A 21,236-nucleotide genomic window follows, 5' to 3' on the forward strand; every position below is an offset into this window, starting at 1 on the left:
GACTACACTTATATGTGATGATTATGTGCCTATACACTAGATCGGACACCCCGTTGTGTGACCCATTTGTGGGAACCACCTAAGTCTAGTCAATACCTTGAATTGAAAGAGGTTAGGACTTGTACCCGACTGGGCCAGCTAATAAGAACTAGCAGGCATTGGTAACCGTTGTGACTCCTCTCTTGCATAAAAGGAGAAGAGTTACCCTTGAGGATAAAGACCTTCGATCCTATGAATTTAAAGACCCGAACCTTATGGATAGAGAAACCTAAACCTATACGGGTAGAGACTCTCAATGGGGTGCATAGGAAAGAAAAGTAATAGACTGGTTTATTTGAATAAGCCATGAAGGTCACGTGTATTTGGAAGTCATTCATAACACTTTAAGCTAGTGACGACTCTATTTGAACTTTACTTGGTCTATCCAAACCTTGTTTAGACTCATAGAGAAAGTCCTACACCGTGATTTGACTTTCCAAAAAAAAAAAAGACTTAGTGAACCGTACCTGAGAACTTCTTGTTCTTGTGGATTGACCTAAATGACAGATATATCCATGGGGATTTGAATGTAATTATTGAATCTATGCCTACATATTGGTGTGATAAATATATATAGATATCCCTTAGAACTATGGACTTGTGTGACTAGAGAGATTCTCTGGTACTACAAGTATGACTTACCTCGACCTTACTGTGAAACTAGCTGGAGCCCTGACCTTGGTTGACCAAACCTTAGGGTAATGAAGAATGAATTTAATGACCGGATAGGTTAAATTATGGAGACTGCTTGAAGAGTTGACTTGGACAGAAGCTAGTAAAGGTTGTTGGTTCTCGAAAGAGGACTGATGTGGACTCTTTCCTGTGGGATAACTATGTTATAGGTTTAAAGGTTGTGAAAGCTAAAACTGAAGGATGTAACAAAACCTTCTCCAACGACAGATATGAATGGGGTAATGGATCACCAAATGCGTTCCCTCCGTACTGGGAGTGAACAATAGGAGATTCCATCAATATTCCAAATCATTCTAAAGTTGGGTTAGGTAATGAGACAACCAGATGTGAAAGCCTTTAGAATGTGAACCCTATGTTGGGACATGGACAGGTTAAATCCTGTAACCCAAGACTCGACTGGAGTAGTGAAGGCTAGAATGGTATCACCCGATCCGGAAGATTTAGGGAACTCTGTTCCTTGAGACTTAACTTAGTAGTTGGAACCCTGTTTTTCTAGGGTTATTGTGAACCACACCCCTGTGGTAATGTGACCCTGTAAGGAAAAGAGAATTGTGGGACCTGACTTGCTGTGCCACGTAGGCACTGCCTCATCTTGACCCGACCTTTAACTTAGTTCAAGATGTGGGTGACTTGGGATGTTGTTATCCAATAGCCCTTCTAACTTGAGACCCTAGCTGCCTCAAATTTCGGGGACGAAATTTCTTGTAAGGTGGGGAGGATGTTATACCCGCACCCCGGATCATAATTAATTTTTATTTTTCCCCGTGACGTGTGGTTATCACTGCCACGTATGCTGGTGAGCTGTTCTCACTAGTGGTCAAACCTAGCTACAAAATTATTGACCACAGTGCGGGTTTACCTGTGGAGGAAACTATTCGGGGTCATGGGGGACAAACCATGACAAGGAAATAGTAAGTTCTAGCCCTTAAGTTTATTTATTTATCCTTTTCCTCGATGCCCTCGAAGTGCGGGTCAAGATTTGGACCGCCCGGACTATTTTAGTTGAGTTGAAAATATTCTATTTGTGGGTCCCACTTATTTAAGGGAGCGTGTGATGGGCTTATAATCCCATGGTGGATGGATCCATCCCCAAGTGGGTTCTTTTCTATTTGAAACCTGTGGGCAGACCCATTTAGTTAAAAGTCCCATTCAACTTGAGGGCCCATTTGACTCTATTTGACCCAAATATGGGTTAACCCATTCCTGTACCCTAAATAAGACCATGGGTCAACCCATTAAGCCCTCTTGACCCATTTATCTTGGATCCACCCATTTAGCTATTTGACCCATTTAACTTAAAGTACCCATTTAGCTATTTGACCCATTTAACTTAAAGGACCCAAGCCCATTTTCTATAAATAAGACAAAGGGGGGGGGGGAGAAGCATTCATTTTCATTTCTTCTCCCATCTAACCTAAATCGTGGAGGAGAGAAAGAGGAGAGAAAGGAGAAAGAAGAAAGAAGAAAGAAGAAAGAAGGAAAGAAGAAAGAAGGAAGGAGAAAAGGAGAAGGAGGAATGGAAAAGCTTGGTTGAAGGTTTGGAACCTCACCTTGTGGAGCCCTCTACGTGGAGCTTTTCTACATTGGGGAAGGTAAGCCATTGAAACCCACATCTCTTCATCTATTTTGAGTTTTGAGGTTTGGGAAATGGGAGAGATTCGACCTAAGGTTCTCTTGGAACCCAAGGAATCGATGGAACCTCTAAACCTAGACTATGGTGGAGTTATTTCACTCCATTACAAGCCCTAAGCCTAAGTAATCTCTTTCCATTTAAGAAATTTAAGGTTTCTACCCTATTATGTCCTAATTTAGGTTCTCTTTGTTTTCCCTCTTAAATCCATGGGATTACATGGACCTAATGAGGTCTTAGAACCCTAATGGACCTAGGAGGAAGCTTTCTTGAAGCCTCCCTACCTTTAAACCCCTTGGAAAATGAATCCCTAGCAAGAAACCCTTTAATTTTCGATTCTGCAGGTATGTGGTTTTACATGTGGTTTCAGACCTGAGAAACCACATCTGCAACCACCCTTGGCAAAGACCTTCCTAAGCCCCTGGTTAGCTAGGATTTACATGTGATTTTAGACCTGCAAGAAACCACCCTGAAATTACCTTCCCGAGAAGGCCCCCGTGAAGCTCGGATTTACACTCGGTTTCGTTTCGAAACCACATCCGCAACCGACCTTGACTAAAACTGTCCCGAACCCTGGTTTCCTAGGATTTACACTCTAAACCACATCCGCACCACTTGACTTTCCGAACCCTGGTTTCCTAGGATTTACACTCGGTTTCAGTTTTCAAACCACATCTCGCAATCGACCTTGACTAAAACCGTCCGAACCCCTGGTTTCCTCGGATTTACATGTGGTTGCAGAATTTGGGCATGAAACCACTCCTGCAACCACTTTGTTTCGAAACCTTATACTTAAGTGATTATAGGAGACCTTTTGGGGATCCTTTTCCTTCGCTCGTTTAACCTTATTTCACTCTTTGTTTAGGTTAATATATTCATCTTGTGGCTTATTGCTTGATCGAGACGACAACTGATAATCTTGGTGCTTGGCGTATACGTTGTGAGTGGGTTTGGTTGGTTGGACTTGTTATTATTATTGCATTACATATTATGTAATCATTATAATTAATAAGCATGTTTGCGCATATTGCATACTTTTATATATAATTGTTATAATGTTGATTGGTAATATTGTACCTTGATGGGTCTCGGTCGTGGGTGTGCTTAACCCCGAACACTATATATACATTTATGAAGAAATTATGTTGAATGTCATGTTGAACTGTATGCGCCGTGCCGTGTTGGTAACCGGGCACTAAACCAGATGAAAAGTTGATGCGCCCGGATTACCTCTCGGGACGATAGGACTTGCATGTAGCTGAGGCTAGGATTTTATACCCTTATGCTACGACCCTTACCAACAGGGGTTTAGGTGTTGGGTAATCAGTACACCGGATTCTCGTGGAGGTGGGAGAGGCCAGCCATGGTAGTATTGGTTATCAGGGGTCTGCCACTGAGTGGTCTTGGAGGCTTCGATCGGCGTAGGTCCCACGTGACAATTGAGGTTTCATTGTGGCGATAAGTTAAGTGACCCACAGTGTCTCCCGAGTTGTCACAGTAGCATATACCTCTGACTTAGTTGTGATGTTAGGTGGAAAATTTACTTAACATATGCATGCATCATTGGACTATGTGAATTGTGTGTTTGTGCATCCCCATCCCCTCACTGGCTCAGTGGAGAGCTAACCCCCTCGTGTACACAATTTTTAGATTATGATGCAGGTACGGAGGAGCCAGAAGCTGTGTTAGAGGAACATGGCAACGGGTGTCCTTGTGACGATTGCGCCTACGGGCCGTGAGAATTCTAGGGACTTGTTCCCCTTTTGTTTATTTTAGGGCGTAGGCCCATGTATAAACATTTACTGCTATACCCTTGTTAATCATTATTAGATGGTAATGAAAAATGGATTAACTACAGTATTTATCATCTAGGCTTTGATCATCTTGTAACTATTGATTTTATACGCTTCCGCAAAACTACTGATCATTTGGAATGTAATATTTTCCTTTCCGCACTCTGATATTATATTGTTTTAATATTAGTTATGATTGTGCGTTGGGACACTGTGTCAGTGATCCTGGCAGCTTAGTAGGATGACAAGCGTCATCCTAGTCACCCCTTATAATGTATTTTATCCCTTGTTAGGATGGGGGCGTGACACTCACACCTTAATGAAATAATCCTATATATATATCCCTCAAGTAACTCTCCCACAACCAATGTGAGACTATTCTTGAGCTCAATTCTAGCCTCTTGCACACAAGAGAGTACAACCAATTTCAAACAAAATAGAGGAGGGAAACAAAAGAGGAGGGAATGAAACAAAACACAATTTTGAAACTTTGACACACACTTGAAAAAGTGCTTTTTGAAACAAGTGCTTTGACCCAAAGTGCTTCTATAAAATAATAATACAACAATTCCCCCACAAGTTTCAAAATGGTGATACATATCGAGTGATAAGTATATTAGACATAGTAGGACACATCGTTGCAGGTGTCTTCAGGACTTGAACCTACACTAGGTCTGATGAACTACGCCACAGAGTACAGGTGAAGTCAGACTTCTTGAACCTTTCCTCATCGGTGTAGCCGACTAGTTCACCAGCTACATCCTACTAGTCGACCGTTTGTGATATCCCTTTTATAAAGATGGACATTTTTTAACTGGCCTTGTCCCCTATCTTGGTCTCATAGATGTTTAGAGAATACGCCTATAAAATTCTCATCGGTAGGCGGCCTCACCTCCTACATCTATTTAGGTCAATCCATAGTGTGCACCACAGTTAACACACCCCCACTTTACATGAGATCTGACTAGATTAAGAGTCTATAAGACTCATCCTCCTTCCTTTGTGGTGGTACTACTTTTCCTATCTACCTAGAATGAGCAAAAAATGTAGTAGTACTAGACAGGTCATCCAGTGACTTCGTTTATACCCTTTGAACCTAATTCAGGAATTTACCTCTTCACATAGGTTGGGTGTCCATCACATGACCTATGTCACAGGCCTTAAGCTCATTCCCTTAGATGAATCATGAATTATTTTTGTAGGCAACGGTTTTGTGAAAACATCAGCTAAGTTGCTTTCAGATTTCACAAAATCAATAGCTATTGTTCCTTCATTAATATACTGCCGTACAAAATTATGTCTTAGGCAGATGTGGCGCTTCTTTCCATTGTACATTTTATTCTTAGCTTTAGCTATTGCCGCTTGATTATCACAATGAAGTGATATCGAAGGCAATGGTTTTTGCCACAATGGAATATCTGCCATCAAAGTTCTGAGCCACTCTGCTTCAGTTCCCGCCTTTTCCAAAGCTATAAACTCAGCTTCCATGGTGGATCCTGTACCACAGGATTGCTTTACCGGTTTCCACGAAATCGCTCCACCTCCTAGTGTGAAAATATATCCACTAGTTGTTAATGTTTCCTTGGTATCTGAAATCCAATTAGCATCACAATAGCCCTCTAACACGGCTGGTTTTCCACTGTACTGAAGGCCATAGGCTATCGTTCCCTTTAAATATCGCAATAATCTTGTCATGGCATGCCAATGCTCTATACTTGGATTATGAGTGTATTGACTCAATTTCCCAACTGCTAAAGCGATATCTGGTCTGGTGCAGTTCATTAGATATGTAACTGAACCAATGATTTGTGAGTATTTCTTTTGGGAGACAGGTTCCCCCAAATTCTTTTGTAAAAAACAATTAATGTCCAAAGGTGTTTTAACCGATGATAAATCATTATAACCATACTTCTTTAGTATGGTTTCAACATAATGGGATTGGGATAATATAATCTCTTTTTCTTTTCTGATGATCTTAATTCCAAGAATTACATCAGCCTCCCCCATGTCCTTTGTATCAAACTTAGACATTAAGAAACCTTTAGTTTGCTTTACAATGTCTAAACTCGTTCCCATTATCAACATGTCATCTACATAAAATACGATGAACACACCTTTGCCTTTATTGAACTTACTATACAAGCATCTATCAGCATCATTTATGAAAAAACCATTCGAAACAAGTACCGAATCAAGTTTTTCATGCCACTGTTTTGGAGCTTGTTTGAGTCCATAAAGTGATCTAACCAACTTACATACCTTGTGTTCTTGTCCAGGCACAACATAACCTTCAGGTTGCTTAATGTATATTTCTTCTACCAAGTCGCCATTTAGAAACGCTGTTTTCACGTCCATTTGGTGTATAACCAAATTATACATAGATGCAACAGCCATCATTACTCATATAGTAGTTATTCTTGCTACTGGAGCAAATGTGTCAAAGTAATCTATATTCTTCTTTTGTCTAAAGCCTTTTACTACTAACTGGGCTTTAAACTTATCTAGTGATCCATCTGGTTTCAATTTCTTTCGAAATATCCACTTAGTGTCCAACACTTTGGAACCTTTAGGTAAGTCAACTAATATCCATGTGTGATTGGCTAAAATGGAATCTAGTTCACTTTTGATGGCCTCTTTCCAAAACATGGCATCTAAAGATGTTACCGCTTCTTTATACGATAAAGGATCATTGTCTAAAAGATAGACAACCCAATCACCATCCGAAAAAGTAGCTTTCTTTTGCCTTTTACTTTTCCGTAATTGACTTGAATCACTAGATATAGGTTCAATATTCTTTGACACTTCTTGGCCAAAAGATGATACACTACTATCAACCTTCCTTTCTAATAGGTTAGACTTAAGAGGAAATACATTCTCAAAGAATTGCATCCCTTGACTCAATGATATCATTTTCGTCAAACACATCATCTATGGTTTTAATAACCATAAATCGATATGCGATCTTGTGAGCTGCATATCCAACAAAAACACAATCACATGTCTTTGGTCCTAGTTTCCTTTTCTTTGGTTCTGGTATAGCCACTTTGGCTAGACAACCCCATACCCTTAAATGCTTTATGGTAGGTTTTCTTCCATACCATAATTCAAAGGGTAACAATCCGGTTTTCTTGTGCGGAACTCTATTTAAAATATAACATGCCGATAACATGGCATCCCCCCACATGTCTAGGGGTAACCCTGAGCTTATGAGCATTGAATTCATCATTTCCTTCAATGTTCGATTCTTCCTTTCTGCCACCCCATTAGACTCAGGTTGATAAGGGGCAGTGGTCTCATGAATAATACCATGGTCCTCACAAAATTAAGAAAGATTAGAGTATTCAGTACCTCTATCTGTTCTAAGCCTTTTCACTTTCCTCCCTAATTGATTTTCCACCTCTGCCTTATAAGATATAAAAGCATTACTTGCTTCATCCTTAGACTTAAGAAGGTAAACCATGGTAAATCTAGAGTGGTCATCTATAAATGTAATAACATATTTTTTACCTCCTCTAGATTCAAGTGACTTATAGTCACAAAGATCACTATGCACCAAATCAAGAAGGCCACTTTGTCGTTCCATTGACCTATGTGGTCTTTTAGTGAATTTTGCCTCCACACATGTGGGGCACTTTGTCAATGGTTGCTTAATATGATTGTCTATTAAGCCTTTCTTATGCATATAAGAAATATAAGATGCATTGCAGTGACCTAATCTACCATGCCATAAATCATAATAATCAATAAAGTAAGCAGAAGAAGCATTAGGCTTTTCTTCTATTATCTCAGAAACACTTAGTACAAATAAACCATCGCTAAGATACCCCTTGCCCACAAATACATCATTTTTCAGAACTACAAGCTTGTCAGACTCAAAAAGTAACTTCATTCCTGCCTTGTTGAGAAGCGGCCCTGAAATAAGATTGCGTCTTATTTTCGGCACATGCAGCACATTGTCCAAAACAAGTGTCTTTCCTGAAGAGAGCTTCAAAGTAATTTTTCCTTTGCCGATAACCTTGGTTGACTGAGAGTTGCCCATATAGACCTTATCATCTAAAATAGAATAACTCAAAAAAGAGTTTCGGTCCCCACAGATGTGCCTCGTAGCACCTGTGTCTATTATCCAATCATTTGGTTTTTCAACCAAAAATACTTCGGTTATCATTGCTGCAAAGACTTCCTCTTCAGCAAGATTGACTTTTGCCTTATCTAGCAAAACCTTCTTCTTGTTCCTGCAGTCTTTCTTGGAGTGACCCGGCTTGCCGCACATGAAGCAATTTCCTTTCTTCCTCTTTGAGTTTGAACTTTTCTGAACAGGATTGCCTTTCCTCTTAAGATTTGGTTTCTTCTCTGTTTCCACCAGATGGGCATTGGATCGAATGTATCCAATGGGCTTTTCACCTTTGTCTTTAATGCGGTTCCGTTCCTCTATTTTGATGCGAACTACCACCTGATCAAAAGACCAGTCCTTCCTCTTGTGTTTCATAGTAGTTTTGAAATCCTTCCAAGAGTCAGGTAGTTTATCAATTAACGAACTCGTGACAAACAGATCTGGTAAAATCATGTTCTCTTTAGCCAAATTCCCAACCATAACCTGGAATCTGTCTACTTGAGAAGAGATGGTTTCACCTTCAGTCATCTGGAAGTTCAGAAAATTTGATACCACATACTTCTTTAAGCCAGCATCTTCCAGAGTATATTTGTTGACCAAAGCATTCCATATCATGTAGGCATGATCAAAGGAATTGTAAACATTATACAATTCATTCGATAGAGCATTCAGAATCCTGTTCTTGCATTGAAAGTCTGCTTCGATCCAAGCAAGCCTCTTCATATCGAGATCAATATCCTCACTGTCCGGAGGCTTGGGATCAGTCAATGCAAATGCCACCCCTATTTGCGTTAATGCAAATAGCATCATCTGCTTCCACCGTTTAAAATTCTGCCCGGTGAACTGTGCTATCTTATCAAACTCTGAGACTATTCTCAGTTTCTCCATACTCGGTTGTATGGTAGCAGCAGTATTTTGGGCAGCGGCAGCAATAGGTGGAAGGTCCACAGTAGCAGTAGTATCCACAGTATTATTCCCAGCCATAGTCTTACACAGAAAATAAGCCAAATAAGGTTTAAATCCTTAAGATTGTTATACTAGGCATATCTTGTAAGACAAAGCAGATATACAGAAATAGAGAAATACTGTTATCGCATACGGTGCAGAGAAGAAACGAACGAAGATAAAGGAAGAAGCTTGACTTACCCTCCAAGATAAATCACTCTAAACGAGTTGAGTCGTCAGATCAACTATACAACCTCTTTACTCGAAAAGATACTTTCCTTAAGGATTTAGATGTACCCCTGAAGGATACATCGGTATGAATACAGTGATATACGCAGGGGTGTAACCCTTACATGGGAGGTGTGACCGTATGTATACCTCCACGTATAGGGAGGGGGTGTAACTATTCATATATATGTACGAATAGACAAGTGTGGTTCAACCGTATAGATGAACCACGGGTGAACCAAATCGAGTTTTAAACAAAACATTAAAACTCCTATAAGGTTTTGTCCACACCCACACCCACACCCCGACCCCGACCTCGGCCACGGCCACGGCCACGGCCCGGCTCGGCGCACGCGCGCGCGATTCAAAAGCACCCCAAGGACCCCCCACACACTAGAGAGTAGGGTGTCTTCCTCTCCAAAAGGCTCACACCTTAAGGAAACAATCCTATATATATACCCCTCAAGTAACTCTCCCACAACCAATGTGGGACTATTCTTGAGCTCAATTCTAGCCTCTTGCACACAAGAGAGTACAACCAATTTCAAACAAAATAGAGGAGAGAAACAAAAGAGGAGGGAATGAAACAAAACACAATTTTGAAACTTTGACACACACTTGAAAAAGTGCTTTTTGAAACAAGTGCTTTGACCCAAAGTGCTTCTATAAAATAATAATACAACAAAGGGAAGTGAAATTACTAGATTACTAACTACAAATCATTCTATACTTGGTTATTAAATTTCACTTTACTTTACATCCAATTCCTTTTGATTTAAAAAGTAAAATAAAAATTACATATAAATTATATTTTTATTAAATATGGTAAGAAATTTAAGTAGTTTATACAATCACATCCATTTTGGCTCTACTCCAATAGTAGCGGGAGCTGAAAGATCCAGCCCAACAAAACAAGGGTGGTTTTGTTCATTTCATAGGTGGGATCCAAGTGAACCCCTATTAATTGGCCAAACCCCCCTGTTTTTAGGTGTTTTTGCTGGACTAGACCCTCAGTTCCCGCCATGGTCAAAGGAGAATCAGAACACAATCACATGAGGTAATGATTACAAGAATTTCCATTTTAAGTTTGAAATTTTTGCTTCCCTTCTCTTTAATTTTTGCAACCACGCGTAGCCTTAGCTTTTCTTTACTTATGACACTCAAATCTCTCTCTCTCTCTCTTTCTCATTTTTTGCAACGACACGTAGCTTAAGCTTTTCTTTACTCATGACACTCAAATCTCTCTCCCTCTCTCTCATTTTTGCAACCACACGTAGGCTAAGCTTTTCTTTACTCATGACACTCAAATATATCTCTCTCTCTCAAAAAATAAGGAAAAAAGCCAAAATGACGACTCTCTTTGTATTTTAGTGCAGTCTACATAACTAGCTCTATTTTTCGGATTCAAAACCTCTACTGCCGAGCTGCCCGGCAGGACCGTGCTGTCCAGACATAGTGAGATGTGTAATGATCACCTTACCCCCATTCAGGCAAGGTGCTTGGACAGGGATAAGACGGTCATTACATACCTCACCGTGTCTAGGCAGCATGGTCCTACCGAACAGCTCGACAATAGAGGATCCAAATTGCTATTGTTTTAGTTGCTCTTGGGCTTCTCAAAATAGTAACCTTTTCCTTCTCCTATGGACTGTTCCACACACAGTTTATACCTACAAGTGGTTATAAAGCCCAGAGCCAAGAGAGCCTCGGTGCCTCACCCGGAAGGAAACGCGTAATGGAGAAGCTACCAAGAAAAAATCCGACCCATTCTCTTTGGTCTCTCATACTCAATAGTAGTAGATAGTAGATATCATACCACCCTCTGTTATTTTATATATAAGCACCTCAAGTCCAGAAGCGCTTAACCAAGCTCAATTTCAGACTTTACATTCAACTTCTAACTGATGGCTACCGCTTCACAGAACTGTCGCTTCCATGGAATCAGTGCTTTCTTCTTCCTCAATCTCTATTACTGGAACTCTCTCACGTTTGCCGAGACTACTACTACCAATGTAAGTAACTTTGGTGCTTAATTATTGATGCTTATCTTTATGAGGAAACCATATTCTAGCTTAGCATGGTATCAGAGCCAAAATTGTTAGTTTCTTTGTTGACTTTATAGCCACTGTCTACTGCTGTGCTGCAACCTTGTCGACTTACTGCCACCGTTGCTACCTTGATTCAACGCCATGGCTACTTCCCCGCCGTTATCCCCAACTCCCCCGCTACACTGTACCTCCTCCTTTTCTTTCTGATCCACCCGCCCCTTCCTCTCCATCCTCTCCATTGCCGACCATCTTAGATCCAACCCTATTGACGACAGTGTCCCTACCATCTCTCAATCACGCCCACTATTATCTTTTTCTCAAATTTAATTCTAAAATTTTTTTGTTTTTTTTTTAAAAACTTGAATATTATCTGGGACCCAGGAAAAGCCCTAAATTTTATTAATGATCAAATGTAACCAAGAAACAATGTGAGGGGGGTAACATAACCAGACCTGGCTTTCCTCCAGTCATGGCGGGAGCTGGAGGATCCAATCCAACCAAAACAGGGGGGTTTGGTCATTTCATAGGGTAGGGCTTGCCTGTGAAATGATCCAAACACCCCTGTTTTGGCTGGGTTGGATCCCCCTGCTCCCGCCATAGCTAGAGGAGAGTCAAATTGAACATAACCCACCTTACCCTTACCCAAAAGAGCAAACTAAACTCTCACTCAAACCAAAGCAAAACAAAAAAAAACAAACCCAGAAAAGATGAGGGAAAATTTCATGTACCTCTCCTGAGGTATGACTTATGTATACTTTTAACCGTGAGGTTTGAATATATTCACGTACCTCTCATGCTTTCCAAAATAAATGATAAAAACACCCAGGCCATTAACGTTAAATGTTAAAATTATGTTTTAACTGACCAAAATGCCCTTGTCTTCCCTAAATCATTTAGTTTTGAAAAAAAAAATCAAATGGAACCCACCAAAATCCATTTCCATGGATTGAGATTCAGGAAGTTAGGGTTAGAAAAAAAAAAATTCAAAACGTTAAGGTGGATTCAGATTCAGGAAAGCTCAAAACCTGAATTCAAATTAGAGGTTAACAGAGGAATAAAATAGAAATAAAATAGAAATCGACCTTTGATCTCTGCAGCGTTTGGAGAAGATGGTTTCTTCTATGCGATTGATGCCAGTGGGAAACAAGATGTGGTATGATGGGAGAGGAATGGGAGTTCATGTGCAAGGGAAGAAGAAGAAGAAGAAGAAGCACCTCCCGCCTTCTTCTTTCTCCTCTACGAACCAGAACCTGAAATCCTCAAATCCCTTAGCAAGACCAATTTTGAAGTAGCTGTCATGGTTCCAAATCACCAATATCTCATCAAATCGAACCCTCGGAAACGAATGGGTCAAAACCAATCTTCTCCCCTTCTATCCACGATCGTTTCAGAGCAAACCCTCCTCGATTACACCCAATTCTGTGTTTCTGAACGAATTGGATCCTAAAATGTGAACAGAATTGCAAAATACGAAATGGGTTTCCTAAACCTTAGCCCTCTCCATCCCACCTCCACCCCTTATCTCTGCCTCATGGAGCCCTCACGCCATCCTCCCTCGCTCTAAAAAATCATCTCTCCTCAATCTCTACGGTGCCAACTTTGATTTTGATTTGCCATTGTAGAACCTCGAAATACCTCTCCGCACTGGACGAACCTCTTACAACGCTTCCATAGTGTCCAGTGTCCCATCCTCGTATGTTCTCTGTACCTCTTTCTCACCGGAATCTTCTCCGTCGCTGTTCTTCCCAATGGAAGAGCAAATCGATTCTTGTTGTTTCAGTACTCCAACCTTCTTCAATGACAACATCTCCATAATCTAGATAGACAAACAGAATTAGAGAGCTAGACATTGTGAGTAGAAGATTAGTAACCTTAATTTGGTTGTATCAGGATTTGTTTCTAGAAAAAAAAAAACCATGAATTTTTCAAACCCTAAACGAATTGGGGAAAATGATGGCATTTTGATCAATTAAAACACAATTTTAACATGGCGTGAAATTTTTAAGGATTACAATCTAAATATTAGTGCTTCCACTTTAGGTGTACATAGTGTATTTGGGTGCGAAGAAGCATGAGGACCCAACAGCCACTCTGAAGTCTCACCATGACATGCTAGCCACGTTGCTTGGAAGGTATATATAGATCTTTCCCCTCTCCCCCTTTCATTCAATATGCTTGAAATTACTGTATCATCATAAGAATTATATTAAAATTTTAGTGAACTTAATTCTTTCTCTAGCAAAGAAGCTGCCAAGAATTCGATTCGGTACAGCTATAAGCATGGCTTCTCTGGGTTTGCAGCTACTCTGTCCGACTCCCAAGCAAAAGCAGTAGCAGGTAACTATGAACTACTAGAAGAAGCTTTAATGTTCATGATGAGAAACAAATGCATATATGATTACTGATCATATGTTTCTTCTAATTTTGGATGGACACTTGGTTATTAAAAAAAAAAATTGCAGACTTTCCGGGTGTTATTCGAGTGTTCCCTAATTGCATTCATAAACTTCATACTACCCGAAGCTGGGAGTTTCTAGGACTCCATTCACATGAGTATCCAAGTGACCTTTTGTCTAAAACTAATAAGGGTGAAGGGACTATTATTGGCATTATAGAGTCAGGTAATTCTGAGCTCCGTTGTGATCATCATCAATATTCTTCAATATATATGTCTGGAACCTACAGATGATGAGTGATTAATTCCATCCATCCCTATATAGGAATCTGGCCGGAGTCAGAAAGCTTTAAGGATGATAACATGGGTCCAATTCCATCACGTTGGAAAGGAATTTGCCAAACTGGACAGTATTTCAGTTCCACCCACTGCAATAAGAAAATCATTGGTGCTCGCTGGTTTGTAAAAGGCTATGAGAAGGCATTGGAGAAGCCCATTAACACCACTGGATCTGCAGAGTATTTATCCCCAAGGGACAAAGTAGGGCATGGCACCCACTGTGCTTCCACAGCTGCGGGTCGTTTTGTACCAAATGTAAGCTATCAAGGGCTAGGTACTGGTTTAGCTAGAGGGGGTGCACCTCTTGCTCGCCTAGCAATCTACAAGGCTTGTTGGTTTAGCGGACATTGTACAGCTGCAGATTTGCTAAAAGCATTTGACAAGGCCTTACATGATGGAGTAGACATTTTATCAGTGTCTATGGCCCCTAGAGTACTGCCTTTGGACGACTATGTTGTTGCAATGAGTAATGGGATTGGAGTAGGTGCATTTCATGCTGTAGAAAAGGGGATAACCGTGGTTTGTGCAGCAGGGAACGCAGGTCCACATTCTTATACGGTTCAAAACTCGGCTCCTTGGATCATCACTGTTACTGCTACCACTATTGACAGGGCTTTCCTAACAGAGATTACACTTGGAAACAATCAAACTTTCTTGGTATATATAATCCCAAAGGCTATATTTTGAATCTAACAACATACACATGATAACTGCTACTCCTACTTTCCAATTTCATTTTTGTTGTAGGGCCAATCTCAATCACATATAAAGCGGAAAGGATTTGATCATATTGTCTACTTAACAGACCTGGTCATAATAAAATTAGCAGATGATGCATTGTGTTTATTTATTTATTTATTTACAATTATTATTATTATTTTATATCTCTTCTCCTAAATCTTCCTTTAATTTTTAAACTTTTCCACAAACCCATGCCTTCTGGTTTGCTGCAGAAATTTCAAGGAAAACATTGAGACATTAGTGAAGAGAAAGGTTGTCCTTTGGTTTATAGAGCCATCTGCAAACAATTTTGATCGATATGACATAGTTGTGAAAGCAGGAGGATTCGGCATTATATTTGTGCAACCTCAAAATGGTCTCCTTCCATGCCATGACATTCCCTGTATTACAGTAGATTATGAAATAGGGACAAGCATAGTTTCCTACATCAGAAGAACAAGGTAAGGAGATTATTAATGGCACCCTTTTGGTTTTGAGCGGTTTTGTGATTAATTAATTAGTATAAAATATTATTTGTTTTTATTTGAAATTCAAATCTAGTATACAGCGACAGACGATCTGAGCCCTACACTGTCTAGGACATTAAAGAATCACAGTGACTTAACACATTTAGTTCCATTTTTGACAAGGACAGGTCATCAGCAGTTGTGAAGCTCAGTGAGCCAAAGTCTGTAGTTGGGAAATGGGTATCTCCACGAGTGGCCTCATTCTCATCCAGAGGACCAAGTTCTTTGTCACCTGCTGTGTTGAAGGTATGGTAATAAGAAGAAAACCATCTTAGCGGAGGAAAATTTCTTCTCCTTGGGTTTCCTTCCATATTGAGTATATCAAGATTTGAAGTTAGATTAATTGTGGTGTCAGCCTGACATAGCTGCTCCTGGAGTGAACATCTTAGCTGCAGTTCCACCACAAATTAAGAATGGTCCCGCCGGATATGAATTCCAAAGCGGAACTTCAATGGCTTGCCCTCATGTGGCTGGAGTGGCTGCCCTCATCAAGTCTTTGCACAAAGATTGGTCCCCTGCGGCCATAAAATCAGCAATTGTGACTACTGGTGAGTTCTCCTATGTAGATTTGAGACTTAACTTTTACTGAATATATAGCATGCTCACCTATGTCAAACAACTAAACCCTCATCCATGAACACTTGCAGCCTCACAAACTGGCACAAATGGACAAGTGATATGGGCACAGGGAGATCCTCGCAAGCCAGCTGACCCTTTTGACATTGGTGGAGGGCATATCAATCCTAGGAAAGTAGCAGATCCAGGGCTCATTTATGATATTAGCAAGGAGAATTACTACATTCAATTCCTCTGTTCCATGGGCTACACCAATGAACAAATTACCAACATGTTGAACAAAATCCACATGAAGGGAAGAGGAGTCTCTTGTTCGAAAAATAAGTATTCTGAGTTGGACCTGAATCTCCCCTCTATCTCCATCCCAAACCTTAAAAATACCATAACAGTCACCAGGACTGTGACAAATGTGGGGTCTATTAATTCATTCTACAGAGCTTTGGTGGATTCTCCTCATGGTGTTAGAGTGAAAGTTGAACCACGGACACTGTCCTTCAATTCATCCATCACCATGATTTCATTCAAAGTGACCTTTACTTCTACTCAGAAATTGCTTGGGGATTACTCATTTGGAAGCCTTTCTTGGACTGATGGCCAGCATTTGGTTAGGATTCCATTAGCGGTTCGTGTTATTGAGTATAAATCTTTTGTGGACACTTAGGGTTATTTTAATTTCTTGTTTATTGGAATAAACACTCGTTAACTGTAATAATATCCCTCTATTCCCCTTTGTTAGTCTTTGTTCCACTTAGATTTGAGAATTGAAAATTTCAAACAATGCATGCTAGTTCAGGAAGTAGGACCAATGCATGATCAGGTGAAAGCATCTTTTCGTATAAAAAATGAAATTAAGAATCTCTGCAAGTAGCTATTAATGGAAAATAAAAATAAAAAACTGCCAGGCTGTGTGGTGCTTGTGCCCGGATACAAGAAGGGCAAAATGACCACCCCTACCCCCTGAAATGAAAAATCCACCACTATTGGATGTCCCCCAGACGTGCAGGAGCCACACAGCCTGGCAGCGATCCTCTCCCTTAATTAATTTGAGGTTTTCTTTCTCGTCATTAGGCCTAGTGAAGTATAATGTTTCACTATTTCTCCACATTACAGCTTAAAATGAGTAGAGGAATTAGCTAAAATTACAAAGATGTCATTTTGTTCTTTATCTTCATCTCCATTTGTTGGTATTTTTCTATAAAAAAAATTGATGACATTTTGGTAATTGTATTAAAATTTTGAATTAGAGCTTGAGCAACTTTCCTTGCTTACTTTGAACTTAAGTTTGGGCATTGAGATGTATGTGGGGTCTTCTATCACATGCACGAACCCAAGTATAGCTAAGTGGCAAATAGTGAAGCACTGTACTTCAATTCACTAGGCATGATGACACCTAGAATGACCCATTAATTTATAAGTTAAGGGGTACCCAATGAACCTTAGCAAAGATTGATTTAAAGTTCTTGGGTACCAATGAACACGATTTGGCGCATTTTCCACGTAGACAGTCTTTTTATTGTCGGATTAGGACTATCCATTTAAGACCCTTGATATAATTAATTAACGCAATAAAAAAAGGAAACCAATGAACACTAGCAAAGATTCATTTACAGCTTTGTCCATCTTTCATTGGAATGCTTAATTCGAATTGGACCGTAAGTTGTATTACTTGGGATGTGCATGGAATGCACACTTGGAAAGAAAATAAATGAAACAAATAAGGAAAGCAAATTGACAAGTCTTCTTAATGAAATTTAATTAAGTGGCTTAATTATTAATGGCTTCATTCTAGGAAAATTTTCAGTAGATGTTTACAGTTGGCAATGCTGATACCAGCTCTAATGCGGTTTGAGCTATGAATTTAACCAAGCACCACCATACCACCATACTAGTAATCAAACTTGGGAGAAGGTTAGCAATTCTAACCCAGGCTAGCCCCATGACCCACTTTTCGAAATCAGGTTAAACATGTCTAATTTTTACACTTATTGAGGTGTCATTTAGATACTCTCTTTTCTAAAAGACCAAAAATGTGTTTAGTCTATTATATTAACTATTTGAGAAATCTCAACCATATAAATGTCAGAAGCATCTACCGAAAAACCTTAACCATAGATTAAAGAATGCGCGGCCACTTGAATCCAAACTGTCATACTTGGGGGGGAGTGGGGGAGGGGGAAGAGATCGGCACACCAAAGACCAAAGAACCAAGCTACAGGGATGGTCGGAGCAGACTCCAAGGAAGACTCTCCAATGCTTAAGTTAGAACTTCGAGCAATAGTAGTATGAACTGGGAATTGAGCAAACAGTTAAGGTAAGTAAATGTGAATGATTGGTGATTAATGATTAACCGATCTCTTTACCTCATACAATGTTGTACTCTCATGTATAGATGGACATACATGGCAGTGGAGAGTCCTCCCTTTATGGCGGTGAGGAAGTCGAGATACTGGGTATCACGATGGCAGCTATACTCCACCTGCTCTGGCCTAACTATTTGTTGACCACCCATAGGTAGGTTGGTTTTGTGCATACTAACATGCATGCATACAAATACGGTCACATTACTAGCATTTCACTAGTTAAATTTTATGTCTCCAATATTGTTACAACATACTAGAATGCTACAATGGACTAGTTAATCTCGAGTCCATCCGATCATTCTTCATCTCTCTTACAGGTCATCCACTTCAGTCCGTTCAGAATCTAGCAGCAACAATGTTGTTATCAGGTCAATTTTTTTGTCTGGACTCTTGGTGTAACATCTCACAGAACTAGAAGGTTGAGATGGAATATTAAGTGCAGAGGTCACCCCAACTCTCTTTCCTAACTTATTCTTAGTTATTAACATACGACAATAAAAAAGGATATACCCGATGCACGAGGGTCCCACCACTACGGGTTCTAGGAAATGTCATAATGTTTTACAGCCTTACCCATGCTTTCACAGAGAGGCAGTTTCCTAGCTATTAACACTTTTTTACCAAATAAACAGAAAAACAAAAACAATTTTTCTAAATATTCTCTTCGGTTTCTCATGTCATTCATTACTTCCTTTTTGTTTCTTTCTTCTTGATATCTAGAATATTTACTTCCCTAGATTTACATTCTATAAACCACATTGTTACTCAAGCTTATCACTTTTGTCTTAACCCTATATATAACCAATTCAACAAGGAAATGTGCAATACATGAGGTGTTCCTATCAAGTTATCTCTCTATTCTTTCTGTCTTAATTTCTCTTCTCTGCATATTTTTCTTTCCAATGCCCAGTCTTCTACTGTTACTTCTGAGGTTCCGACTATGGGAACGAACCCGCCGCCGCCGCCGTTTACAACTAAGACAGAAATCTGGTCATCATGTTGCAATGAAACATGAAAATGAAGAATTGGGAATCAAGCACTTCAAAGGTGAGAAGAATGAAGTGGATTGTGCTATCTGCATATGCAAGATTGAAAGTGGAGATCTGATCAGAGAGCTAATCTGTGACCATATCTTTCACAAAGGTTGCTTAGACAGATGGATTGGAGATGGGTATCGACCAAGATCATGTCCTCTTTGTCGGGGTACCCTAGAACCAAAAATAACTGTTACCAAGATTGAAGAGAACCAGGAACTTGGACAAGAAACCATTAACAGTTCTTCTTCATTCTCTGGTTCTATGGATCATGGTAGACCTGGATTGTGTTTTAATCTTCATTACTGGTGATTTTGCTAGCTTTAATAATATTTACCTTTCTTCTCTCTTTCTAGTCATCTAAGAGTAGAGGAGAAGTTTTTGTTCCTTTTTCCTGCATATTTTTAATTGTAGTGGTTACTGTTTTAAACAAAAGAAGCTCAATCTTTTTCATGGTTTTAATATTAATTGCAATGTGTATTGGAGGAGTTGTGATGGCAACTTGGTTAGTTGTACAAGAACTACTAGGATTTTAAAACTCGGATCGGAATAGGCCCATTCGACTTGTAATTGACTAGGATGATTCCGATTAACCCCGACATCTGACCAATTTAGGCCGAGTTCGGACAATTTCAGCTGATCGCAAATCCAATCTTTCTCTTGCGTCGAGGAATCTTCCATCTTCTATAGATTGGACAATATGCGTAATGTGCGTCATTTTTTTGTATGTACCTCGTTTTTGTAGGAGTTTTATCCTCCCAACTGCGGGTGCAGTGCACATAGTGTTGCTCAATTTCTTGCAAAGGGTGCCCCCTAATTTTTTGGGTATAATTCAATAAGTTCCTTTATTGGCATTTGTGACCATTAAATTGTTGGAGTTAATGATGAACCTAAACTTCAATTATAGGGTCACCCCTTCTTTTTGTATTGTGTAGTATGGACAAGGAAACACATATTTTGATTTGGGATTGTGACAAGTTTTGTTAGTAGTTAATAAAGAATTAAAAAAAAAAAGGGAAAATATCATCCCCTCCCCTCTAACTTTCGCTAATATCAATCCAGTCCCTAACTTTTGAAAAATGATTTTCCCCTCCCCTGTTATCCCAAGATTCTATCAATTGTACCCTAACTGTTAAAAAACACAGTTATATGATGACGTGGCATATATAGAATTTGTAAAATCCCAAAATACCCTTATATCCCAAGATTCTTCTCCTATTTCCTCTCCGCTTCTTCCCCTGCCTTTCTTCTTCTTCTTCTTCTTCCGCCAGCATCACCATCACCATCACCACCACCATTACCGCCTCCTATTCTCTTCCACCTCCAGCACCACCGCCAGCACCGAAACCCCTCTACGTTCTTATTCTTCCGCCAGCACCACCACCACCGTTCGACCGGATTTTCAAATTTCTTTCTTTTTTTTTTTTTGTTTCTTTCTCGTTCCTGCTTTCCCCTTTTCTTCTATAAGATGGGGAATTCATTCATGGAGTTCATCTCACTTTCATTCCACTCTTTCCCCTTATTAAAGTCCTTTATGGCAAATAAAGGGGAATCTTAGTGGGTTCCCATCTTCCTACTACCCCCAAAAAATTAAAAAGAATATGAGAATGGAACGGAGCTTTTCAAGAATGCATACTTTCATTTCATGATAGAAACAGAGAGATTTACAATCTCTGACTCTGTAAAAATTCAAAGAGGAGCTGCAAGTTAGAATATGACAAATAAGTTCTCCATGATGATTTCTTAAGGAGAATTAAATTTGATTTATGAATGCATCATTCGGCCCATGAATCCATGA

At 39.7% G+C, this 21,236-nt stretch overlaps 2 protein-coding genes across 2 annotated transcripts; both read left to right on the plus strand.

The window, feature by feature from the left end:
• Positions 1 to 11,343: 11,343 nt before the first annotated feature.
• LOC122663316 (subtilisin-like protease SBT3.9) lies at positions 11,344 to 16,717 on the plus strand. Its single transcript, XM_043858996.1, has 10 exons — positions 11,344 to 11,451; positions 13,528 to 13,619; positions 13,727 to 13,824; positions 13,950 to 14,108; positions 14,208 to 14,878; positions 14,969 to 15,060; positions 15,175 to 15,402; positions 15,600 to 15,714; positions 15,824 to 16,016; positions 16,116 to 16,717. Exons 1-10 carry the CDS (start codon positions 11,344 to 11,346, stop codon positions 16,703 to 16,705), a joined length of 2,346 nt encoding a protein of 781 aa, XP_043714931.1. The 3' UTR covers positions 16,706 to 16,717.
• Positions 16,718 to 19,306: 2,589 nt separating this feature from the next.
• Positions 19,307 to 19,750, plus strand: LOC122663318 (E3 ubiquitin-protein ligase RNF165-like). Its single transcript, XM_043858997.1, has one exon. It carries the CDS (start codon positions 19,307 to 19,309, stop codon positions 19,748 to 19,750), a length of 444 nt encoding a protein of 147 aa, XP_043714932.1.
• The last annotated feature ends 1,486 nt before the right edge of the window (positions 19,751 to 21,236 follow it).

Source organism: Telopea speciosissima, chromosome 5, assembly GCF_018873765.1.
Source record: "Telopea speciosissima isolate NSW1024214 ecotype Mountain lineage chromosome 5, Tspe_v1, whole genome shotgun sequence".
Taxonomy (NCBI): domain Eukaryota; kingdom Viridiplantae; phylum Streptophyta; class Magnoliopsida; order Proteales; family Proteaceae; genus Telopea; species Telopea speciosissima.

Excerpts from the sequence above, each read along its gene's own strand:
- LOC122663316 (XM_043858996.1), top strand. The coding sequence starts at position 11,344 with ATGGCTACCGCTTCACAGAACTGTCGCTTCCATGGAATCAGTGCTTTC. Across the intron at positions 11,452-13,527 it reads CCGAGACTACTACTACCAAT|GTGTACATAGTGTATTTGGG; the intron begins GTAAGTAACTTT and ends CTTCCACTTTAG. Across the intron at positions 13,620-13,726 it reads CTAGCCACGTTGCTTGGAAG|CAAAGAAGCTGCCAAGAATT; the intron begins GTATATATAGAT and ends TTCTTTCTCTAG.
- LOC122663318 (XM_043858997.1), top strand. The coding sequence starts at position 19,307 with ATGCCCAGTCTTCTACTGTTACTTCTGAGGTTCCGACTATGGGAACGA.